Source organism: Styela clava, chromosome 8 (genome assembly GCF_964204865.1).
Source record: "Styela clava chromosome 8, kaStyClav1.hap1.2, whole genome shotgun sequence".
In the NCBI taxonomy this organism is placed as follows: domain Eukaryota; kingdom Metazoa; phylum Chordata; class Ascidiacea; order Stolidobranchia; family Styelidae; genus Styela; species Styela clava.
Window position 1 is genome coordinate 13,349,316 of NC_135257.1, and position 24,983 is coordinate 13,374,298.

Consider the following 24,983-nt stretch of genomic DNA (forward strand, 5'->3'; position numbering starts at 1 on the left):
GTATCAGCTTACTGCCAATGCCACATAAACTAGAATAAAGCAAAATATATGAATAAAATTCATTATTATTAAAATTCACTACAAAGTAGCATTTGAAGCGGAATGAGAGCTACAGAAAAAGAACTGTAGAAAGATAAAATACAATTCTATGGTAAATACACAACATGCAACTAAAACCATGATTGAAGTGCACATGCTATTAGTCAGTGGAGTTGACAATTCAAAGATACCCTTTATAAAAAGTAAAGGTATTCAGTAGTCGATAATAAAACATAAGATGTCGTTACACTCAATGAGTTGTTCAACATCACGAAAGATGAGGTATCTTCTCTTAAGGGCAAGGTATAGTTCTTTGTTGGATGATCAGAAATTTAGTTGAAAGAATATAATATTGTTTATCTACAAAAAAAAAATGTGAGTGCATGAGTCACCCACACAATTTAACTATAAAACTACGATTCAAATTGAATCTTGATATTTAAAAGGTAAAATGAGTTAACACTTCTATGCTGATCAAAGTATAGACTATATATGTTCACACACTACTTAAAAAAGTCCATTACAATTTAAAATTAGTAACTGAAAATATTCAACTAATTTCACAATTATATTGTAATATTCCCATTTGCCGCTCAGAAATATAAAATTTGCTTCAAGGTTAGTTCCAAAAACATATCTATATTGACCAAAATATTACAGTTGAAGCAAATAATTGCTCATATGAAATAGGTTTCAGTGTCTTCTAACTAGAAAAGGGGGATGTGGTACCACAAATAGCCGACTTCAAACCAATGAAGTAGAGCGTAAAAATGGTGCATATTCATCAACAGATTTTTGAATTACAAACTCCAAGCAATAGACATTTGGCACCTATAACAGTTACTGAATACTGAAAAGCCATACAAGAGCCAGAACATGTAGATTAAATTATGCATATTATAATAAATATAGAATCCATTTTACGCCTAAAAGACACAATATACCATTTATCTTTTTTTTTCATCTGCAAAATTATAAATCAAAGAACAATTTTATATTTTTTTATCTCTTCCATAGAGCAAAATAATCATACCCTTATTTTTCAATTAAAATTACTTCATTGGATACATTTTTCCATAGATATAACATTTTAGGCCCGAACTAAATATCGTGGTTTATATATGAAGATGAGGTACGATACACACAGCATATTATATATGCATGTTTCCTTCAAGCCAGTTCAATCAAAAATTCTCATCTGAAGATAATAAGGAAGCAACAAACAGCCATTGAGATATGAGAGTATATGACATTGGTTTTACAGTTATCAATATTAAAATCAAAATTTAGTATAAAATAATCGCTTATTGTTTGAATTGAACTGGACATTTACTTTCAATACAATAACAGACAAGATTTTTCATACAGTATTGGTTTAAAAAATATTTTGAAACAATTTTTTGGCTGAGTTATAAAACCATTTCCAAAGTTTGACTTTCAAAATGATTTTTTCAGTATTCAGTAACTTCATATAAAATTTAGAAAAAGAAATAAAGAACAGTGATTATATCAAGATTCTTTAAACTACTGTTGCTTCCACCAAACATATACTAAAGTCATAACAGCCATAACTCCAAGTCCTGACATAGTCCTTGTTGATGGTCCCCACCATTCTCGGATCATAGCCTGAAACAATGAAGCACTAATAAAAACTACTCAGAAAAATACCTACTCCTCTATTGAACATGAATTGTACCTATAGACCAGGTGTGGGCAGGGATTTTGGACCAGGGCCAAAAATTTTGCCCACCTAAACTGGCGGGCCATGTATAAGTGACGTAAAAAATTTTAGTAACAATATTTACAATGTTACAAAAGCAAAAGAGGAAAACGATAAGCCTCTCGCCACATTTGATCACAATCCCAACAAATTCCTTGAGTTTTTTTTAGCTAAAACATTAAAATTCGGTTTTAGTTTGGTTGTGGCTGCATCAGGTGGGCCAGATTGAATTACCCAATGGGGAGGAATTGGCCCGCGGGCCGCAGTTTGCCCATGTCAGCTATAGATTATTTTGCTAAATTGCTGCGATCATCTTGTTGATGGAGTCAATTTTCACTGCCACTAATGAATCAGTCAATTTTCAAATTTTTGGTACAGTAAGGCAATTGCGGTACTTGTTTTCAAATTTCATATGAGAACCAATATTTTCAGCCAAAATTTTGCTGTTTTATTTCAGTCAAATGGGAACACTTTTTTATTCTGCCACGCTGCAACAGATTCAATGCTCTAAGGCTGTTGTTTTCAAATTTTTGGTGTTATGGAGCCTGTGAAGAGGTTGAGTATTATTCATGGAGCCCCACAATAAATTTATAAAAATATAAACTATCTATTGAAACTTATAAATATTGATTTACTTCCTTGTTGCCACATTTCGACGAATTCTAATAATGCCATTATTGCTTCTTTGGACAGTTACAAAGTTAGCAAGTCACTGTTTTAATTAGTAAACAAATAGCTCGCGGAGCCGCTAATGCCTAACTCTGCGAGTACCGATACACTACCTTCATGCATATATATTACTGTGGGGACTGTCTGTGTTAGCCAAGTGAATTTACACCCTTTCCATAGGATTCGGTCTGTTTACACAACTTGATATAAAGTAGTCGAGCAAAATTAGTTACTTCCATATTGGTACACACACTTCTGGTGTTCCGATTATAGTAGGACAGATTATAATTATAAAAAAAATTATTGAAAAGCCTTCTTAGATTAAACGCGAGGTAAATCCTAAACAGCATCAATGCAAATTACCGAATTTAATGACAAACAGTAATAGTACAAATATATGAATTCCAGCTGAATATATCTTAATATAACAGAACAGCATTATCACAAAGCTCAAAACATGATAAACTAGTATTGCATAATCTCTTTTATTAAATATTGACTTTTAATATTAAATTGCAGTTTGTTCTAAATCAAGAGGTTGGAAAAATACAGTTACGCGATTAATATAATGAATAATATAAACAGTACATACCCATCCACCACGTTGTATGATCCACCAGGCAACATATTGACAGAAAAAATCGATTGCCCATTTGAATATTTCTTTTACCCATGGAATGCTATCAACTGCTGTCGCAACAGCCTGTAAAAAATAATAGTTTATTTTTTATGTTCAGTGCAAAATTGAACAATACAAGCAATACAATACAAGATATAGTATTTCACTTGTTTTCATTAATTATAGTTTTCCACCTGTACATAAACTTTTCTATCACAATTGTTGTCTAATACAAAGCAGTAAATCGCCAATAAAAATAAATGAAGTAATTTATTCTTTTAGAATTCAGCGTATTTGATCATTTTTAAAATTTCAAATCCTGTACTTATATTTACAGATGTCAGTACCCTACACCAGTGTTTTTCAATCGTTGTGCCGTAAAATATTGTCAGGGGTGCTGTGGGAAATTCTCCAATTTGTGTGTCTATGCGGTGTAGCGCCCGGCAGAGTAATCATTTAGTACGGTACTGTTCTATATCAGAAAGTGGCAGCAGCAGTAGGTGGCGATTAGTCTTTTTGTCTTTGTTTTTATTTGATTACTATTCAAGATGTCCGATTCAACATCATTCTTTTAATGTTAAAAAAGCTCATATTACCAATATAACACTTATATTGTAAATATTAGGTCTTTTCCCCACATTTTCAGCTGGTGGTGTGCCGGGGGATTTTCTCAATGAAAAAAGTGTGCCTTGGCTCGAAAAAGGTTTAAAAACTCTGCCCTACACAAGGAAGTACAAAAATCATCATATATACCTTTGTTATTAACCTGTAGGCAAAATAAAACAAGGCAACGACGCGACCCCAGTTGAACTGTCCATCATCAAACATTTGTCTGCAAACTTTCATGAAGATTTCTTTGGGGGATTTAATTGGTACCATATCTATAAGGCTGAAGAAATAAAAGATCATGACAAACAATAATCATGAAAAGATATAAGCCAAGTGTGGACCATATAAAAATGCGCATACATAGAATAAAAATAATAATCATAATAAAAATGAGCTTTTATTTCTTATTAGGAACAGTTGATACTTGTTTGTCTTGGCTTAGACTGGTTTGCCACCTAGGTATAACCAATCCATAATTCATGCTTGGTTTTGGCTTACTTCCTCATGCTTGTGTATACTTCCTTATTTAGAATATGCATTTTTATTTATTTTTAGCGAAGTGCAAACATATCCGAAAGAACAAAGAGATCAGGTGTTGTGGTGAGTCATCACTTCTAACATCAGACCAGACAAAATATATTTGGGGGTTTTCTCTGCCAAACAATTGGTAATTGTCAGTTTCTATATTAATAGCTGAATAAGAAACAAAGAATCAAAAACAGGCAATACTTATTCAAATCATAATCTTGTGCAAGTTGATCACCAATATCTCGAAGAGCGCAAGCAACATCGTCTAAATGGTCTTCTCCGTGATCGGAAAAACTTTGCTTTTCCTGTTGCATCTGAAACAAATCAAGTTCATTAAACACATATTCTCTTTTGTATATGGTAGTTTTCAAAGAATAACAAGATATTTTTATGTTTCTAAAGTATTGTTAAACATCTTACGTCATCTTGACACACTGCAGTTTGTACTTGATCCCTATGCCTGGATGACATTGGGTCCCTCTGTATACGATCAAGAATAAACCTGTAGAAAAATACAGACATTGATAGCAATTGCCATAGAGAAGGTATCCAAGCAACAGGCCCCTGAAAATAATGCGCAAAATTCTTTCCTTGAGAAGAAATGCTTTGTGGCAATGGCAACAAAGTTCTAGCTAGCAGTTAGTGTAGAGCAGTACAGTTTCTATAAGCCCAGGCGCCCAGCTACATCCAACATCCTTGAGAGTGACAAATTCAGAAAGATGTTACAATAAACTGGGAAGATCACAGTCATTCATGTGTCTAACTGTGCTCAAATTTCATGAAGATGCTCAGTCTAATGTTATAATACTGACATATAGGACTATAACACCAGCTAGGAAAACTATGACTTAACAAAAAAACAACATTACATTTCTAATAGTAAATGAGCTTGTCCACCAACTCTTCTTTCTTGTTCACTTAGACCTCGTTGATATGAAATACCTGAAATATAGAGCAACCATGATCAACTGGATTATTATGTACTAGGTTACTGAAACTTTTGGGTACAATACACAAACATAAGTTCTTTAAAATAAATCTTCATTTTCATGAAAATAAATAAGAAATTTATAGTTCTGTCTTTCCTAGATTACTGAAACTTTTGGGAAAAATCATACACAAACATAAGTTCAAGTGTTAAAATAAACTTTCTTCATATTCATAGAATTAAGAAATTTGTGGCTTTTTTTTTAGATTTTTGGATACAATAATACACAAACATAGGTTCAAGTGTCAAAATAAATTCTTCATTTTCATAGAATTAGGAAATTTAGGGCTTCTGTTTTTCCTAGATTACTGAAACTTTTGGGTACAATCATACACAAACATAAGTTTAAGCATCATTAAATAAATTTTCTTCAATGACATTAAAGTAATTAAAACTTTATAGGTTCAGTTTTTTTTAGTCACCCTGTACCATAAATGTCATCTATGGCACAGATCTAGTCCACTTCATTTTCTTTGAAACTATTTACATAATACTTTTTAAACTGTAAATCTATAGCTTTTGTCTCGTATGCAATTTTTTGTTAGAAAATAACACATGTTGAAGGTCTGAAAACCGAAGTGCAGCTATTTTCTATCTAACTATAATTCAAAAGCAATATGTAAATCCAAGCCGAAAGAATCTACCTATTTGATTTGATAATTTACAAGTGTTTTAAAAGTACAACAGACAGAAAGTTCAATACATTCGCATATATTTTATTTATTTCTGGCCCAAGCTTCAACCAACTGAAGTTGGGGTCTCGTGTAGTCTCGTACCATAATAACTTCTAGTGGGTGTGGCGTAACAATTTTTGCATATGTCATTCCTAACCCCCAGCCGACTACGCCATCCATAAATTACTTCACCACGATGTCACAATGACATAATAAGCTATTTCTCTTGTATTCTTTTCGTTGCAATCCCAATGAGAGAGATCGCTGGCGCTAGTGAGTTCATTATCGTCGACGCAGATGTCATTTCGGGCAATCGTAGCTGTACTTTGGCAAGCTATATGACGTGATTGTGACATAATTTTTGGATGACGTAGTCAGGTGGGGTTAGGAATAACATACGCAAAAAAGGTGTAGGGCAAGCACACTATAAGTTATTGAGGTACGAAACCACACAAGACCCCTGAGATTGTTGCTTTCTTGTATTTTTTTTTTGTGTTTGTGCTGGTGAGCAGGCACATGATATTTCTCATGTTTTAAACATTTTTAAAGGTTTTGCTCGCTCTCCAGAATTCCCCATTTTCAATTTGTATATATTAAGTTTTCAATATAACTACCTTATCTATCCATATACAAATCTCAAATGATTATGATTAGTTTTCAGTAAATTACAAATAAAAAAAAAATTTGATGCCATTCAATACCTTCTCCCCCAACAGCACCAGGTGGATCAGGTCCACGGCGCCTTGTTGGGCGTCTAGTTGGTGCCGTCATTGGACGCTCGGGGCGTGCATCAGGTTCATCTTCATCCCTATGTTGTTGAATGTTTTGAAGATCATCGTCATCATTAATTTTACTTTGTCTGTGTCGCCCATCCCCAGACATTTTATTTTTTTCACAGTGAAAGTCCTTATTTGATTGTATGACACAAAATCTTTTAATCCACTGATGTTTCTTTCAGTTATATATTATTTCAAAAGTAAATCAGTTGGCAAGATGTTGTGTTAGTTAACTATTGTTAAAAAAATATTTAGATCTTATACCGGTACTTTATTTAACCAATTCTATGGAAAAACTGAAAACAGTGACAGTATCTCAATCATTTTGATACAATTATATTCTGAATATCAGTTTATAGTCTATGTTCGTTTGGCATTTTTACAACCACGAATATTCATAAAAAATAGATTATTAGAACAACTCCATCAGCAGATCAGACTGTCTGACTGCAGGACTGTGATTCCCCTTAATTCCATTTCTACAGTTCTATCAATTTTGAATATTGAAACATCAACTAAATTGAATGAAAAGTTAATAAAATGGATAGGCGTATCAGGTTATAGGCATATACTGATATACGGCAGTACGGTGTAACAGCCTGCCCACACGCCCGAAGACTGAAAGACCTGAATTCAGACAGACGGCGACCCAAGGACAGAAGGAGCAACATTGCGAAACGGAATCTGAAACAAGACAACAAAAGCGCTTAGGGTTAGGCCAAAATATATACGCTTTGTTTTTGGCTGATTGGCGCCACCAAGCAACCAAATATAGATTGAGATCACATAGTCAATCGTAAATATATAGAGTCAATCAATCAATCAATCAATCAAGTTTATAACACAGGCACAAATTACGAAAGTACACGGTTTTAATGCGAAAGAGAAGTCAGGGAGAACTAAAGATGGTTATCGAGCAGCGATACCCGAAGTATCACAAAGTATGTAATGGGGAATCTATATATATTAGAATGTATCACATTTCATTTACGCTATGATCTTAGTTTAAAGGTAATACATCGTCAAAAAGCTATTACAGCAAAAATTCAAAGTGTCTGTAATCAGTTCTTGAGAATGACTTTTGGTAGGGGTCGGAGAGATAGTATGTATGTATGTATGTATGTATGTATGTATGTATGTATGTATGTATGTATGTATGTATGTATGTATGTATGTATGTATGTATGTATGTATGTATGTATGTATGTATGTATGTATGTATGTATGTATGTATGTATGTATGTATGTATGTATGTATGTATGTATGTATGTATGTATGTATGTATGTATGTATGTATGTATGTATGTATGTATGTATGTATGTATGTATGTATGTATGTATGTATGTATGTATGTATGTATGTATGTATGTATGTATGTATGTATGTATGTATGTATGTATGTATGTATGTATGTATGTATGTATGTATGTATGTATGTATGTATGTATGTATGTATGTATGTATGTATGTATGTATGTATGTATGTATGTATGTATGTATGTATGTATGTATGTATGTATGTATGTATGTATGTATGTATGTATGTATGTATGTATGTATGTATGTATGTATGTATGTATGTATGTATGTATGTATGTATGTATGTATGTATGTATGTATGTATGTATGTATGTATGTATGTATGTATGTATGTATGTATGTATGTATGTATGTATGTATGTATGTATGTATGTATGTATGTATGTATGTATGTATGTATGTATGTATGTATGTATGTATGTATGTATGTATGTATGTATGTATGTATGTATGTATGTATGTATGTATGTATGTATGTATGTATGTATGTATGTATGTATGTATGTATGTATGTATGTATGTATGTATGTATGTATGTATGTATGTATGTATGTATGTATGTATGTATGTATGTATGTATGTATGTATGTATGTATGTATAGTGTCGCGGATTTGTTCAGAAGGGAAAAACTACTACGTGTTAAAGATTTACTAATACTTGAGATTTGCACATTGATATTTTTATCTTTTACTGATCAACTCCCTAGTTGCTTTGATCATGTTTTCGTAAATTATAATATTCGAAATAGCAGAAGTCACACTAATTTTTTGTTCGTATGTGAGAAAATCAATAGCACAAGAATCGATCACATGTTTTGATCCCAAATTGGGGAATCCACTGACTAACAGTATTAAAAGCTTAAAAACGACGTCCAAATTTATATCAAAACTTTAAAGACATTTATTAGAATTATATTAGCTTTTGTGCAGTAAGGAAATTCTACTCTCCAGGCATTATTTTTTAGATACAAAGGGCTCTTTGATGATTGGTGTAAAAAAAGTTGAGTTAGTTACTTCGTTCAATGAGCATATATACAAAGAGTGGAAACTTCCAAATATTTGCTCATTAATCCATTGTACCCTGCATTTTTTACGTCGTTCAGCTAAATGGTTCGTTACATATGAAGAAAGCATATCGCTCGCTGCAAAAATCCCTTGCTTGGGCTGCGCCAGTCGCGAAATTGGCAGTATTGAGGCTTTTAATTTTTCGATTCGTGTTCGGTTTTGGGTTTCGAAGTATGGTACGTTGAAAGCATACTAACTATAAGCATATGCTTATTGGGAATGCATATAGCACAGAATATGAAGTCAAGTGCGGTTATTTCTGATTATAGCATGGGATTAAGGTACAAATTTATTCATGGGAAAGGAAAGGGATAAGAAGTACTAAATATATGGCGAACCACAGCTTCTCGCAATCTTAGTTTATAAGGCACTACAAACGAAGCCCCAAGGCTCTCCGATTTCAAATCACTCTAGCAGCCTGGGATATCTTGACAATAAAAACGAAGACAAAAGTTTGAAGAATAGCAGGGAATCGGCTTATCTTCTTTCCACTCCACATGAGTAAATATGTTAATCCCATCCTATATCAAAGAATACAAAGCCCCACGTCCCCCTTTACATGGGTCGTAACTCGTAACGAGTGGTGGGATTCAAATTTTTTGTCAGCTGGTTCCATCACAAAAGTCATAGTTTTCGGCCGGTTCTGTTACATGTATTTTTAGTAATGCTGACCAATGACATTAAACAACATGATAGGCAACTCTGACGTCACTCCATAAGACTACATGCGAAAGATTGTATTTCATGATACGCTCCAATGCACATATTTCTCGTCGCCTTTCGCGACGGTTTTCCGCTTGCTTTTGCTACTCGGCGTCTTCTTTACATGTAGTACCTGCCTTTTTGCGCCTGTAACGAAAGAAAATAATCTCTATATCTGAGAAGTTTTGCTCATTTGGAAAGCTGGAATGGCAGACAAGCTGTAAAGAGTAATTCTGAACATCATAGACGTTTTTTTTATCAGAGAATATTACAAACGCGATAGCGTAAAGATTTGTGTGAAACATTTTGCAGATAATGACAAAGTTCAAAGTTAGTAATTTTAATGTTTGCGCTTAAACATTGAAATTTCATTTAAAGAGGGTGTCATACAAAACAGCAAAACTGTTTTTACTTCTCTTAAAGGTGCTGTGATACAATTCCATAACACAAAGTTTGCACCTATCGAACTTGTTTTAGTAGGTGAATTTATTAGACATATTACATATTCAGTTAATCGTAGGTAACATTACTGGTACATAATGCCTCGTAGATAGGTTTGTGTCTAAATTTAGGAATTTAGATCATAGCCCGCCAATTAATATTATCTTCTATGCAGGAGATTGCAGGGCTGATTCAACTTGCAGCCTTACCAATCACCTGACGATGCTCATTTAGTTTGTCTCGAGCAAGTCTTCTTGAAAGACTTGTGTGAATGGAAACTACCTATATGTTTTGCCTTCCTCCGATTTTAGAAGACAAATTCAATCTGAGGAATTTTGCATATAATTCTCATTGATTGTTGGCTGTTTATAATTCCTATTAAATGTGAATTCTGATTATATCAAAGAGTTAAACATTTTTTACGTAATTTACGGGCACTTTTTTCTTGTCAATACTCCAAGCTGAGGTAATAAGCAAGACAATACATTCATGTCATCTGCAAGCAAAACATACACACTAATTAAAAGTTTGACACATTGAGATAATACATCATGACAGAAAATACAAAGATACAGTATGTATGGCCATCACATGGTAATTAAAATTTAAAAAAAATTATTAGAGGCTGTGGAGTATGAAAAGTTCAAGACAAAGAAAAGAACAAAAGTGCATAGCTCATGAACTCTCAATTCTGCCTCCATTGCTTTGTGAAGGCCAATATATTCCGAGTGGCTGAATTGGTTTACCTTTATGATAGCAACGGTTTTGTATTTAATATAGCGAGATTTTTTTTCAATTTAATTGAAGTGATATTATTTCCCAAAGCAATGCTTGAACGTCTAGAATAGATCAGTGGTGTCAAACTCATGGGTTTCGAGAGCCGCATTGCATGTTGGAAATTGTAAAAAGGGCCGCAAACAGTTTTTGATGATGTATACTCGAGAGATATTTTTCAGATAGTTTTAGTTTGTGACATATATTGTGATGCAACTAATCAGTTGGATTAAGTTTTATTATTTTCTTTAATTTCAAATGCAATTACATATTAATATTTGCATTCCACTATTATTGCAAGTTACTGTATTTATTACAAAAAATCATAAAATTCCATGTACAACCATCAAAATCATTTTTGAACAAGCCTTGGTTAAGGAAAGAATAATATATACACTAAAAATGACTCAATCTAAATATATGAACCTAAAATTAACAAAAATACTACAGTATAAACTCAATGTTTTTTTAATTACATTTGTCCTGACGTTTGGCATCTTCTTTGTGTCACCAGCATACTAAGGCCAGGCAGAAATGATTTTATAGTACCAACTCTAACTAACGAGGTCGCATGATCATGGGTTAATCTGTATCTTTGCAAAAGTTTAATTAATTCCAGTAATGCAAAAAAGTTACTTTTATCATTTCATGTATAGATCAGTAAAAAAAACAAATGACAGATTTTTTCGACAAGACATTTCACGCTACATTGCATGGCATAGGATTGCTTGAATTATTATTGATATTGATTTTTAGTAACTAAGTCGTTGCATATTTATATTAATATACAAACACATGGAAATTTTCTGTTCGGAGTTGGTCTTCGAATTTGTCATATTGACTGCTGAGCTTATTGTGTTTTTCATTGTACTGATGGAAATATGACAAATTAAACAATGTGCTTCAGAATTTTGTGAAATGCAGAAATATTGCAACTCCCATTTTCTTCGAAAATGCCACCTTCTTCGTGTACTTTAATTTAATCACTCAAGTGTTTTATTCAGTATTCTTTTGCTAGCTTGATGTGTATTCTTAATTGAGTCAAAATGTGAACAAAAAACTTTCAGTAAATTGTTTTCTGTGTGAATATTCAATTTCACTTTGAAAGGTTTGAAAAATCTTTTACATTTAAATAAAAAAAATTCCAAAATACTATTACAATTATTGTTAAGCGTTCGAGGGCCGCACTGGAAGTTCTCTGGGGCCGCCAGTTTGACATCCCTGGTCTAGATTGAAGTTGTCCAAAATATATAACATTATTTTATCATGAATCATGATTATACCCTTTTCTGAATTTCTTCTATAGTACTACCAAAATTTGATGAACCAAATATAACACAGGTGTAGTCAGTGAACCGTAATCCTCATTTTTCAAAGCTGTTTTAAGTATGTCTGGCATATTTTGTGCCTTTTTACAAAGAAGACCGCTTATGTAATCTTACGCTTTGGAATTTTTAGTTATTTCCCTCAAGCCCTGCAGGATGTAGGGGCCATACACAACTTTACCGGAGGGTCAAATGTCTTTGCATTCCTCCATAGGTTGTTCTTCTATTGCAAACATTTATAGAGTATTCTAATCATATTTCTTGGAATCAAACTGTCACTGATATGTCGCCAGACTTCTGATATCTCCCCTTCAGCTACAGTTGTCCTGTGAATAAATAATAGGAAATTGAGGTTAGACGAATAGTTGAAAGTTTTGTTTTATGTCGGCCTAATTTCTTGATTGATATACTCACTATTATTGCTATTGCCTCTTGTGCTGCAGGAGTCTCACAATGCTTAGACAGGTCTGTCCACAACTTTCACATCTGTAGGAGAGGAGATGTATTAATTTTCGTTAAGAATAAATAAAGCAGTCTATATGATTCAGAATGGAAAAGCTAATAAATCCAATATCTTATGTTTTTTGTAAAAAATGTTTTACTGAATTTGGTATATAAACTAACTAATAAAGGGGTTTAGTCAGAAAATTATAAGCATTCGTGGCTCCAAATACTTGAGAGATCAGACTATACAATATAGACCGGTATGAGGAAATTTTAGGTGAACTTGTTAACCCGTTGATTCAATACGCAAATAAAAGTGAATGAGCAATAGTATGTTACAGCAATAAGTATATATCCTCACTGATTAAAAAAATCTAAATGGAGGTGCATGAACTATTTGAAACCATAAGGGGTAAGTAAATATGCAATTTCGGCAAATGGGCAACTACGTACCGTACTGAATTAATAACTTCGTAGTATTTGACAAAAGCTGGCTTTTCCGCGGTGTGATATACAACAATAGTATTTACCTTACTTTTTTCCGATTTATTTTTACCTTCAATTTTCCACATATCATTAAAAACCACAACAATTGTCGAAGCAACCTCGAACACCATTCGTGCTATGCCTTGAAAGCAACACACATCCGCTCGTTTTCGTCTCGTCAAGTATGTGCATTGGAGCGTGCTATCGAATACGATCTTCGGCCAAAAATGCCGGAGTTGCGCATCATGTTGTTTTATGTCATTGTGCTGACCCATTTGCTGATTTCATTAAATTCCGTGAGACGGGCTAAATCCCACCACTGGTATTAACCCCCCCCCCCTTTTGGTTTGAGAAAAAAATTTCATGCATGTTGATAGGTATTTGTCTGTATGTCTGTCTGTCTGTTAGATTCACGCAATATCTCACGAAGGCGTGGTTGAATCTGCTCCAATTTTGCATTTTTGCATGTGCATTCATCATATCTCGGACCAGTAGCCTATTGATTTTGGATGAATTTTGCCGTATAATTAGCGAGTTATTAATTAATTAGTGATGAAGAGATCTGGATTTTTACAAAGCGAGAGTTTTCGAGACGCGCTGTATGTGTGTGTACGTGTCCGATGCCCAAGTTTTGACGCTAGTGAGTCAGAGCAATGACATTAAACAACATGATGCGCAACTCCGGCATTTTTGGCCGAAGATCGTATTCGATAGCACGCTCCAGTGCACATACTTGACGAGACGAAAACGAGCGGATGTGTGTTGCTTTCAAGGCATAGCACGAATGGTGTTCGAGCCTGCTTCGACAATTGTTGTGGTTTTTAATGATATGTGGAAAATTGAAGGTAAAAATAAATCGGAAAAAAGTAAGGTAAATACTATTGTTGTATATCACACCCGGGCATCGCACTGTTAAGTACATGCGGGAAAGCCAGCTTTTGTCAAATACTACGAAGTTATTAATTCAGTACGGTACGTAGTTGCCCATTTGCCGAAATTGCATATTTACTTACCCCTTATGGTTTCAAATAGTTCGTGCACCTCCTAGATTTTTTTAATCAGTGAGGATATATACTTATTGCTGTAACATACTATTGCTCATTCACTTTTATTTGCGTATTGGATCAACGGGTTAACAAGTTCACCTAAAATTTCACTCATACCGGTCTATATTGTATAGTCTGATCTCTCAGGTATTTGGAGCCACGAATGCTTATAATTTTCTGAATAAACCCCTTTATTAGTGGGTTTATATACCAAATTCAGTAAAACATTTTTTACAAAAAACATAAGATATTGGATTTATTAGCTTTTCCATTCTGAATCATATAGACTGCTTTATTTATTCTTAACGAAAATTAATACATCTCCTCTCCTACAGATGTGAAAGTTGTGGACAGACCTGTCTAAGCATTGTGAGACTCCTGCAGCACAAGAGGCAATAGCAATAATAGTGAGTATATCAATCAAGAAATTAGGCCGACATAAAACAAAACTTTCAACTATTCGTCTAACCTCAATTTCCTATTATTTATTCACAGGACAACTGTAGCTGAAGGGGCGATATCAGAAGTCTGGCGACATATCAGTGACAGTTTGATTCCAAGAAATATGATTAGAATACTCCATAAATGTTTGCAATAGAAGAACAACCTATGGAGGAATGCAAAGACATTTGACCCTCCGGTAAAGTTGTGTATGGCCCCTACATCCTGCAGGGCTTGAGGGAAATAACTAAAAATTCCAAAGCGTAAGATTGCATAAGCGGTCTTCTTTGTAAAAAGGCACAAAATATGCCAGACATACTTAAAACAGCTTTGAAAAATGAGGATTACGGTTCACTGACTACACCTGTGTTATATTTGGTTCATCAAATTTTGGTAGTACTATAGAAGAAATTCAGAAAAGGGTATAATCATGATTCATGATAAAATAATGTTATATATTTTGGACAACTTCAATCTAGACCAGGGATGTCAAACTCGCGGCCCCAGAGAACTTCCAGTGCGGCCCTCGAACGCTTAACAATAATTGTAATAGTATTTTGGAATTTTTTTTATTTAAATGTAAAAGATTTTTCAAACCTTTTAAAGTGAAATTGAATATTCACACAGGAAACAATTTACTGAAAGTAGTTTTAGAAAGTTAATTTTTTTTGTTCACATTTTGACTCAATTAAGAATACACATCAAGCTAGCAAAAGAATACTGAATAAAACACTTGAGTGATTAAATTAAAGTACACGAAGAAGGTGGCATTTTCGAAGAAAATGGGAGTTGCAATATTTCTGCATTTCACAAAATTCTGAAGCACATTGTTTAATTTGTCATATTTCCATCAGTACAATGAAAAACACAATAAGCTCAGCAGTCAATATGACAAATTCGAAGACCAACTCCGAACAGAAAATTTTCATGTGTTTGTATATTAATATAAATATACAACGACTTAGTTACTAAAAATCAATATCAATAATAATTCAAGCAATCCTATGCCATGCAATGTAGCGTGAAATGTCTTGTCGAAAAAATCTGTCATTTGTTTTTTTACTGATCTATACATGAAATGATAAAAGTAACTTTTTTGCATTACTGAAATTAATTAAACTTTTGCAAAGATACAGATTAACCCATGATCATGTGACCTCGTTAGTTAGAGTTGGTACTATAAAATCATTTCAGCCTGGCCTTAGTATGCTGGTGACACAAAGAAGATGCCAAACGTCAGGACAAATGTAATTAAAAAAACATTGAGTTTATACTGTAGTATTTTTGTTAATTTTAGGTTCATATATTTAGATTAAGTCATTTTTAGTGTATATATTATTCGTTCCTTAACCAAGGCTTGTTCAAAAATGATTTTGATGGTTGTACATGGAATTTTATGATTTTTTGTAATAAATACAGTAACTTGCAATAATAGTGGAATGCAAATATTAATATGTAACTGCATTTGAAATTAAAGAAAATAATGAAACTTAATCCAACTGATTAGTTGCATCACAATATATGTCACAAACTAAAACTATCTGAAAAATATCTCTCGAGTATACATTATCAAAAACTGTTTGCGGCCCTTTTTACAATTTCCAACATGCAATGCGGCTCTCGAAACCCATGAGTTTGACACCACTGATCTATTCTAGACGATTCAAGCATTGCTTTGGGAAATAATATCACTTCAATTAAATTGAAAAAAAATCTCGCTATATTAAATACAAAACCGTTGCTATCATAAAGGTAAACCAATTCAGCCACTCGGAATATATTGGCCTTCACAAAGCAATGGAGGCAGAATTGAGAGTTCATGAGCTATGAACTTTTGTTCTATTCTTTGTCTTGAACTTTTCATACTCCACAGCCTCTATTAATTTTAATTACCATGTGGTGGTCATACATACTGTATCTTTGTATTTTCTGTCATGATGTATTATCTCAATGTGTCAAACTTTTAATTAGTGTGTATATTTTGCTTGCAGATGACATGAATGTATTGTCTTGCTTATTACCTCAGCTTGGAGTATTGACAAGAAAAAAGTGCCCGTAAATTACGTAAAAAATGTTTAACTCTTTGATATAATCAGAATTCACATTTAATAGGAATTATGAACAGCCAACAATCAATGAGAATTATATGCAAAATTCCTCAGATTGAATTTGTCTTCTAAAATCGGAGGAAGGCAAAACATATAGGTAGTTTCCATTCACACAAGTCTTTCAAGAAGACTTGCTCGAGACAAACTAAATGAGCATCGTCAGGTGATTGGTAAGGCTGCAAGTTGAATCAGCCCTGCAATCTCCTGCATAGAAGATAATATTAATTAGCGGGCTATGAGCTAAATTCCTAAATTTAGACACAAACCTATCTACGAGGCATTATGTACCAGTAAAGTTACCTACGATTAACTGAATATGTAATATGTCTAATAAATTCACCTACTAAAACAAGTTCGATAGGTGCAAACTTTGTGTTATGGAATTGTATCACAGCACCTTTAAGAGAAGTAAAAACAGTTTTGCTGTTTTGTATGACACCCTCTTTAAATGAAATTTCAATGTTTAAGCGCAAACATTAAAATTACTAACTTTGAACTTTGTCATTATCTGCAAAATGTTTCACACAAATCTTTACGCTATCGCGTTTGTAATATTCTCTAATAAAAAAAAAAACGTCTATGATGTTCAGAATTACTCTTTACAGCTTGTCTGCCATTCCAGCTTTCCAAATGAGCAAAACTTCTCAGATATAGAGATTATTTTCTTTCGTTACAGGCGCAAAAAGGCAGGTACTACACGTAAAGAAGACGCCGAGTAGCAAAAGCAATCGGAAAACCGTCGCGAAAGGCGACGAGAAATATGTGCATTGGAGCGTATCATGAAATACAATCTTTCGCATGCAGTCTTATGGAGTGACGTCAGAGTTGCCTATCATGTTGTTTAATGTCATTGGTCAGAGCGATAGATACACATTACACACCGCTAGATCATATCTCGTGATTAATCTTTAAGTATAGAGGGTCAACATAGAGATGCCACTCTGTGTGACGTCATAGGTTCCGCATGAGTAACGAGGTATGAACTTCTCAGCTTTCCATTTGCCACCAAATATTTAAGCCGAACGTTTGTTTGTTGCGACAAGCTACGCGTATTTCTAAGTTATTTATGGTTAGCACTCTAAAATCAAGTTGCGGTAGATCAAGTTGCGGTATTTATGTCACAGACTGTGAACTGACACAGTACCTACGGTACCGTAAGTTACTGCAATGACATTAAACAACATGATAGGCAACTCTGACGTCACTCCATAAGGCTACGAGCGAAAGATTGTATTTCATGATACGATCCAATGCACATATTTCTCGTCGCCTTTCGCGACCGTTTTCCGCTCGCTTTTGATACTCGGCGTCTTCTTTACGTGTAGTACCTGCCTTTTTGCACCTGTAACGAAAGAAAATAATCCCTATATCTAAAAAGTTTTGCTAGCTTGGAAAGCTGGAATGGCAGACAAGCTGTAAAGAGCAATTTTGGACACCATAGACGTTTTTTTTTTATCAGAGAAGATTACAAACGCGATAGCGGAAGGATTTGTGTGGAACATTTTGCAGATAATGACAAAGTTCAAAATTAGTAATTTTGATGTTTGCGCTTAAACATTGAAATTTCATTTAAAGAGGGTGTCATACAAAACAGCAAAACTGTTCTTCCTCCCCCTAACGGTGCAGTGATACAATTCCATAACACAAAGTTTGCACCTATCGAACTTGCTTTAATAGGTGAATTTATGATACCGTATGAACATATTGCTTCGTAGATAGGTTTGTTTAAATTTAGGAATTTAGCTCATAGCCCACTAATTAATATTATCTTCTATGCAATAGTTTAACAGGGCTGAATTCAACTTGCAGCCTTACCGATCACCTGAAGATGCTCATTTAGTTTGGCTCGAGTAAGTCTTCTTGAAAGACTTGTGTGGATGGAAACTACCTATATATATTTTGCCTTCCTCCGATTTAAGAAGACAAATTTATTCTGGGGAATTTTGCATATAATTCTCATTGATTGTTGGCTGTTTATAATTCCTATTAATTGTGAATTTTGATTATAACAAAGAGTTAAGAAAAATTTTACGTAATTTACTGGCACCTTTTTCTTGTCAATACTCCAAGCTGAGGTAATAAACAAGACAATACATTTATGTCATCTGGAAGCAAAAAGTGCACACTAATTAATAGTTTGACACATTGAGATAAAACATCATGACAGAAAATACAAGTTAAAGATATGTATGACCATCACATGGTAAATAAAATTAAAAAAAACTAAGAGGGGCTGTGGAGTATGAAAAGTTCAAAACAAAGAAAAGAACAAAAGTTCATAGCTCATGAACTCTCAATTTTGCCTCCATTGCTTTGTGAAGGCCAATATATTCCAGTGGCTGAATTGGTTTACATTTATGAGAGCAACGATTTTGTATTTAATACAGTGAGATTTTTTTCAATTTAATTGAAGTGATATTATTTCCCAAAGCAATGCTTGAATCGTCTGGAATAGATCAGTGGTGTCAAACTCATGGGTTTTTGAGAGCCGCATTGCATTTTGGAAATTGTAAAAAGGGCCTCAAACAGTTTTTGATAATGTATATTTGAAAGATATTTTTAAGATAGTTTTATTGTGATGACACCAAACAGTTGGATTAAGTTTTATTATTTTCTTTAATTTCAAATGCAATTACATATTAATATTTGCATTCCACTGTTATTGCAAGTTACTGTATTTATTATAAAAAATCATAAAATTCTATGTACAACGCTCAAAATCATTTTTGAACAAGCTTTGGATAAGAAAAGAATAATACATACACTAAAAATGACTTACGGTAATCTAAATATATTGACCTAACAATGTGCTTGAAAATTTTGTAAAATGCAGAAATATTGCAACTCCCATTTTCTTCGAAAATGCCACCTTCTTCATGTACTTTGCGTTTAATTTAATCACTCAAGTATTCTTTTGCTAGCTTGATGTGTATTCTTAATTGGGCCAAAATGTGAACAAAAAATAAAATAATTTTCCAAAACGACTTTCAGTAAATTGTTGTCTGTGTGAATAATCAATTTCACTTTGAAAGGTTTAAAAAATCTAATACATTTAGATAAAAAAAAAACTTCCAAAATACTATTACAGTTATTGTTAAGCGTTCGAGGGCCGCAGTGGAAGTTCTCTGGGGCCGCGAGTTTGACATCCCTGGTCTAGATTGAAGTTGTCTAAAATATATATAACAGTATTTTATCATGAATCACGATTATACCCTTTCCTGAATTTCTTCCATAGTACTACCAAAAGTTGATGAACCAAAGAACCATTTTCCAAAGCTGTTTTAAATATGTCTGGCGTGTTTTGTGTCTTTTTACAAATAAGATCGCTTATGCAATCTTACGCTTTGGATTTTTTAGTTATTTTCTTCAAGCCCTTCAGGATGTGGGGGCCATACACAACTCTACCGGAGGGTCAAATGTCTTTGCATGCCTCCATAGGTTGTTCTTCTATTGCAAACATTTATGGAGCACTCTAATTATATTTCTTGGAATCACACTGTCACTGATATGTCGCCAGACTTCTGATATCTCCCCTTCTGCTATAGTTGTTCTGTGAATAAATAATAGGAAATTGAGATTAGACGAATAGTTGAAAGTTTTACTTTATGTCGGCTTAATTTCTTGATTGATATACTTACTACTTTTGCTATTGCCTCTTGTGCTGCAAGAGTCTCACAATGCTTAGACAGGTTCGTCGACAACTTTCACATCTGAAGAAAGATAGGAGATTTATTCATTTTCGTTAAGAATAAATAAAGCAGTCTATATGATTTAGAATGGGAAAGCTAATAAATCCAATATCTCATGATTCATGTAAAAAATGTTTTACTGAATTTGGTATATAAACCAACAAATAAAGGGGTTTAGTCAGAAACTTACAAGCCTTCGTGGCTCCAAGTACTTGAGAGATCAGATTATACAATATAAACCGGTATGAGTGTAATGTTAGGTGAACTTCTTAACCTTTTGATTCAATACGCAAATAAAAGTTAATGCGTAATAGTATGTTAGACCAATGAGTATATATCCTGACTGATTAAAAAATCTAAATGGAGGTGCATGAACTATCTGAAACCATAAGGGGTAAGTAACTATGCAATTCCGGCAGATGGCCAACTACGTACCGTACTACGTACCGTGTTTAATAACTTCGTAGTTGTTGACAAAAGCTGGCTTTCCCACATGTACTTAACAGTGCTATGCCCGTGTGTGACATACAACAATAGTATTTACCTTACCTTTTTCCGATTTCTTTTTACCTCAACTTTCCAAAATTTCATTAAAATCGACAACAACTGTCAAAGCTGGCACGAAAACCATCCGTGCTATGCTCGAAAGCAGCACACATCCGCTCGTTTTCGTCTCGTCAAGTATGTGCATTGGAGCGTGCTATCGGATACGATCTTCGGCCAAAAATGCCGTAGTTGCGCATCATGTTGTTTAATGTCATTGGTTACTGACAGTAGAGTAATTATCATATTCAGGGGTTCCATTTCATTTGAACCAACGACAATTGCACCTATGGAATTTTATTTTTACGGATATTTGAGCCCATACTAACCCTAACCCATGGATTTTAACACCCTCATATAGATTGAACTCACGGATATACGGGTGCATATGTATGGGTTCAAATGTACGTTCACCATATTCAGGTATTGTTATCTCATTTTCCGTACGGTATCTGGCTATTTTGCTTCCAGGCCCATACCCAGTTACCACAGTATTCTTGGCAAATTGTATCTAATCTATTTACCAGTACCGATACAATTCTAATCGTACTAGAATAGGAATCCGTTATTTCAACTTTTGTGAAGAAGGGACGACAGTTTCGAGAAGCAAATCAAGCATTTGTGGTATCAGAGATAGAGATTTATTATTCGTCAACCAGAAAAACAAGCATTGCAGCAATAAAAGCAAAGTTATTTGGTATAGCTGTATAAACTGGGAGGAGCGATACGACCATACGGTCATCAGAGTCAGCTCCCGCCATTTTTACTATTTTATATTATGTATATGAGAGTGGCGGTTATGGTGTACGAAATGGGGGCGCTAACTGTCGGAGAGTTATCTACAAGACATTTTGAGGTTCGGTTATAAAATCATAGGGTTTTGTACCCAAATCGGTCGAGTATTACTGTATTATAGGATTGGTATAGATCTAGGGTTCCGTCCCTTATCCACTGTTTTTTTTTCTATTACAGAAGACTATCTACCAAATACTGTTCTACTATTGAATAAATTGTTTTTTTTTCAAATCAAAATATAAGTTGATTACAAATCGATGGATATATGCTTGGGGGTTATTATGAGCCATAGGGAGAGTTGAGGAGGTTTGGTCAATCTTGATATTGTATATATGTATGTACTTGTATTTTACAAGTTTCTCCTCCATTTTGGGCGGCCATTTCGCCGCTTAACCTTCTTAATTAAACCAAAGATACAAACCCGCGACTTTGTACCACCGAACGGCCCACGCTGAGATAGAGATCTCGCTTAAAAAGGCATCGCATTCCCTACTTCCGTACCTCTTTACTCATGTGGAACGACCCTTGAACCCGCCAGTGAATTCTCCATTGTCATTCTCTGTGCTTTAAGCATTGTCCATATCTCTCTTGTAACTTTGACGTCGTCGCGATGCGCAAGTTTCCTTCGAGAAATTTTCCACGCTATTGAGTCAGAGCGAAGGATACACGCCGCGAGATCGTATCTCGTTACTTATAATTACTCTTTAAAGTTTAAGCAATGTCCACATCTCTCTATCAGGTTCGGGGTTGCAGAATTCCTCACCAAAATATTGCTAGGCTGTGTTTGAATAGCCGTCGCAACCCGGGTTAGCGCCGTTGTATTTAACCCAAAAATATAGGATTGGTAAATATGCTATTGGCTGGAAACTAATCGAAACAATCCAGTTCGGATTTGCAGAATTCTTCATAAAAGTATTTCCTCGAGTAGTATTTCGACGACGACATGGGGAGTTGGCTATTGTTTCCTACATTTTTGATATTGGCTGAAAACTATTCAAAACAATCCAGTTCGGGTTTGCAGAATTTTTCGAATCGAAACCGAAGTTTCTGTTCTGGTGGATCCCCTAACTTTCGATCGATAAGTCTTCGGTCTCTGACCGATGTTCTCGTTTTTTTAGTTGGCGCTGATAATGACAAATAAGAATGCGTGATTGTTGATTGTTATTCAGTAACCGCCGTTATGGCCGTACGAAATGAAAGAAGGGTTATGAGCTAATTTCAGGACATTTTCTTCCCGATTTCTTTTATTTTAATACAAAGCAGGGCGCGTTGAAAAGCAAAATAGAATTTATTAACATAAATTTACAACGAGTTACGTAAAATTTACCGACGTAAAATTTACCAACAGACAGAAACGATGAATGTTAGAATTTTTTATTTTGTGTCATTTTTGCGCCATCATAGTTTTCAATTTCTAATTTTTTGTAAATGGCGTCAACATCGTTTTTGTAAATTTAGAAACGTTGAATCAGCTAAGCAAGGCATGTGAATAATGTATTCTATGCAAATTTTCCGAGATATTGCGGAGAAATAATATTTTGACCACGTAGAAATGCCATTATTGCTGATTTATTCACGTGTTAAGTATCAGTGTTTTAAACCAAAGCTGAGTTACGTGAATATTCAACACTGAGTATTCTAGAGATTACCAATTTGCGGAGTTTTTTAGTTATTATTTAATATGAAAGTAACACGGAAACGATATAAAATTAAAACATAAAAATGTCAACTATCAGCTTCACAAATATCGCATCCCGGGGTCAGTAATGATAATATTGTTTGCTCAAAATTGGGACCGTAACTGTGATACAAATCCAACACAGAAGATAAAAATCAGAACAAAATTAATTTTTGTTGTGAATACATTCCTTAATAGTTTTTAACATCTTCGCCGATGTTCGTTAAAATATTCGAATAAATTTATATAAAAATAATTTGGTTTACTGGGCATCCAAATCAACAGTATCTATATATATGACTATATGAAGGATCGTTAAAATTGAATAATATACATGCAAAAATCATAATTGATAACAAAATGTACTCTAAATAATAAAATAAAAAACAAACTTTTTTGTGTAAATTCACAAGACATGAAAATGGCAAATTTTAAATTTCAATGTCAAGGTATCCCAGAGTAATTTATAGTTAAAATCAGTATTTTTATTTGAGTATACGAATAGCTCACAAAGTCCAGGCAGCCTGGGGGTTTATGTGTGAGCAATTTCGCACTTGATCCAGCTGAAACAAGGGATTTTTGCAGCGAACGATGTGCTTTCTTAATATGCAACGAACCATTTAGCTGGACGACGTTAAAATGCAGGGAACAATGGATTAGTGAGCAAATATTTGGAAGTTTCCACTCATTGTATATAATATGCTCATTGGACGTGGTAACAATAAACTCCACACAATAGCGCCTACGAAATTGACCTGCATTTTATGCCAGACTCTATTGCTCTCATTACCTTTTTCGCATACAATTTATGATTAACAACTCGAGTGTAAACAAAGAATTTCTACATATGTCGTTTATTGTTTACCTCATTAGAACCTAATCCTTTTGTGTCGTGGTCCCACCCAACGTTGGTTTTTGGCAAGTTCATGTCTAGATTTTTTTTTTACTTGTTTCGTACAATCTACTGTAAAAAAACACAAAAATGCAATTTATACCCTATTCCCATCCCTTCACATGAGAACCTGGGACATGAACGTGCCATAAACTGTCTATTGTACCTATTATCGTGGCGCCGTACCTCTTTGTCTTGTGTATTGCACCAGAGTTTTTTGTATATTTCATGTCTGTTGTCCTACTATAACGCAGCAGTCCTAAACTTGTTGGGTTGCATGTCGCACATCTGTGTCTTAGGCCAGTAAGGTCTTGAACATGTTATATATATATATATATATATATATATATATATGTCTTTATTTTTGCTATTTTCATATATCGAATGTTTGTATATATTATTGTTTACCATCATCTAAGGCCCACGGAATTTTTATTGTTTAATATTGCCTAAATGAGTTTTCAACAAAATATGCCCTCCCCCAATGTGAAGTTTTCTGTGGTTATATCGAATTTGTTAAAAGTATTATTTGACAGACAAACTTTTCTAATAGTCATCTTCAATGTGAACCTTACTCACATCAGCAAATAGGGTGGGAGTTGACTTCGAT

The 24,983-nt window shown here is 34.0% G+C and overlaps 1 protein-coding gene and 2 long non-coding RNA genes across 5 annotated transcripts; 1 reads left to right on the forward strand and 2 right to left on the reverse strand.

Moving 5' to 3' along the window:
* Positions 1–47: 47 nt before the first annotated feature.
* Positions 48–6,939, reverse strand: LOC120346045 (uncharacterized). Its single transcript, XM_039415679.2, has 7 exons — positions 6,548–6,939; positions 5,054–5,126; positions 4,605–4,686; positions 4,386–4,498; positions 3,801–3,936; positions 3,021–3,131; positions 48–1,665 (listed from the first exon to the last, which is right to left on the reverse strand). Exons 1-7 carry the CDS (start codon positions 6,726–6,728, stop codon positions 1,564–1,566), a joined length of 798 nt encoding a protein of 265 aa, XP_039271613.2. The 5' UTR covers positions 6,729–6,939; the 3' UTR covers positions 48–1,563.
* Positions 6,940–12,142: 5,203 nt separating this feature from the next.
* LOC144425902 (uncharacterized) lies at positions 12,143–13,426 on the reverse strand. Its single transcript, XR_013477715.1, has 3 exons — positions 13,252–13,426; positions 12,666–12,737; positions 12,143–12,577 (listed from the first exon to the last, which is right to left on the reverse strand). It is a non-coding gene; the product is annotated as an uncharacterized LOC144425902 (long non-coding RNA).
* Positions 13,427–13,830: 404 nt separating this feature from the next.
* LOC144425758 (uncharacterized) lies at positions 13,831–17,623 on the forward strand. Of its 3 annotated transcripts, XR_013477635.1 has the most exons (5): positions 13,831–14,026; positions 14,563–14,634; positions 14,723–15,090; positions 16,660–16,732; positions 17,453–17,623. It is a non-coding gene; the product is annotated as an uncharacterized LOC144425758 (long non-coding RNA). The 3 variants fall into 3 exon arrangements; XR_013477634.1 differs by lacking the exons at positions 16,660–16,732; positions 17,453–17,623 and having other exon boundaries at positions 13,831–14,052; positions 14,723–16,538; XR_013477633.1 differs by lacking the exons at positions 16,660–16,732; positions 17,453–17,623 and having other exon boundaries at positions 14,723–16,538.
* Positions 17,624–24,983: the final 7,360 nt, after the last annotated feature.

What these genes read in the sequence shown, in the direction of transcription:
- LOC120346045 (XM_039415679.2), bottom strand. Translation starts at nt 6,728, where the DNA reads ATGTCTGGGGATGGGCGACACAGACAAAGTAAAATTAATGATGACGAT. An exon ending in GCTCATTTACTATTAGAAAT is followed by an intron (nt 4,687 to 5,053) that starts GTAATGTTGTTT and finishes ATTTTTCTACAG; the next exon opens with GTTTATTCTTGATCGTATAC. An exon ending in TCATACAACGTGGTGGATGG is followed by an intron (nt 1,666 to 3,020) that starts GTATGTACTGTT and finishes TCATTGTTTCAG; the next exon opens with GCTATGATCCGAGAATGGTG.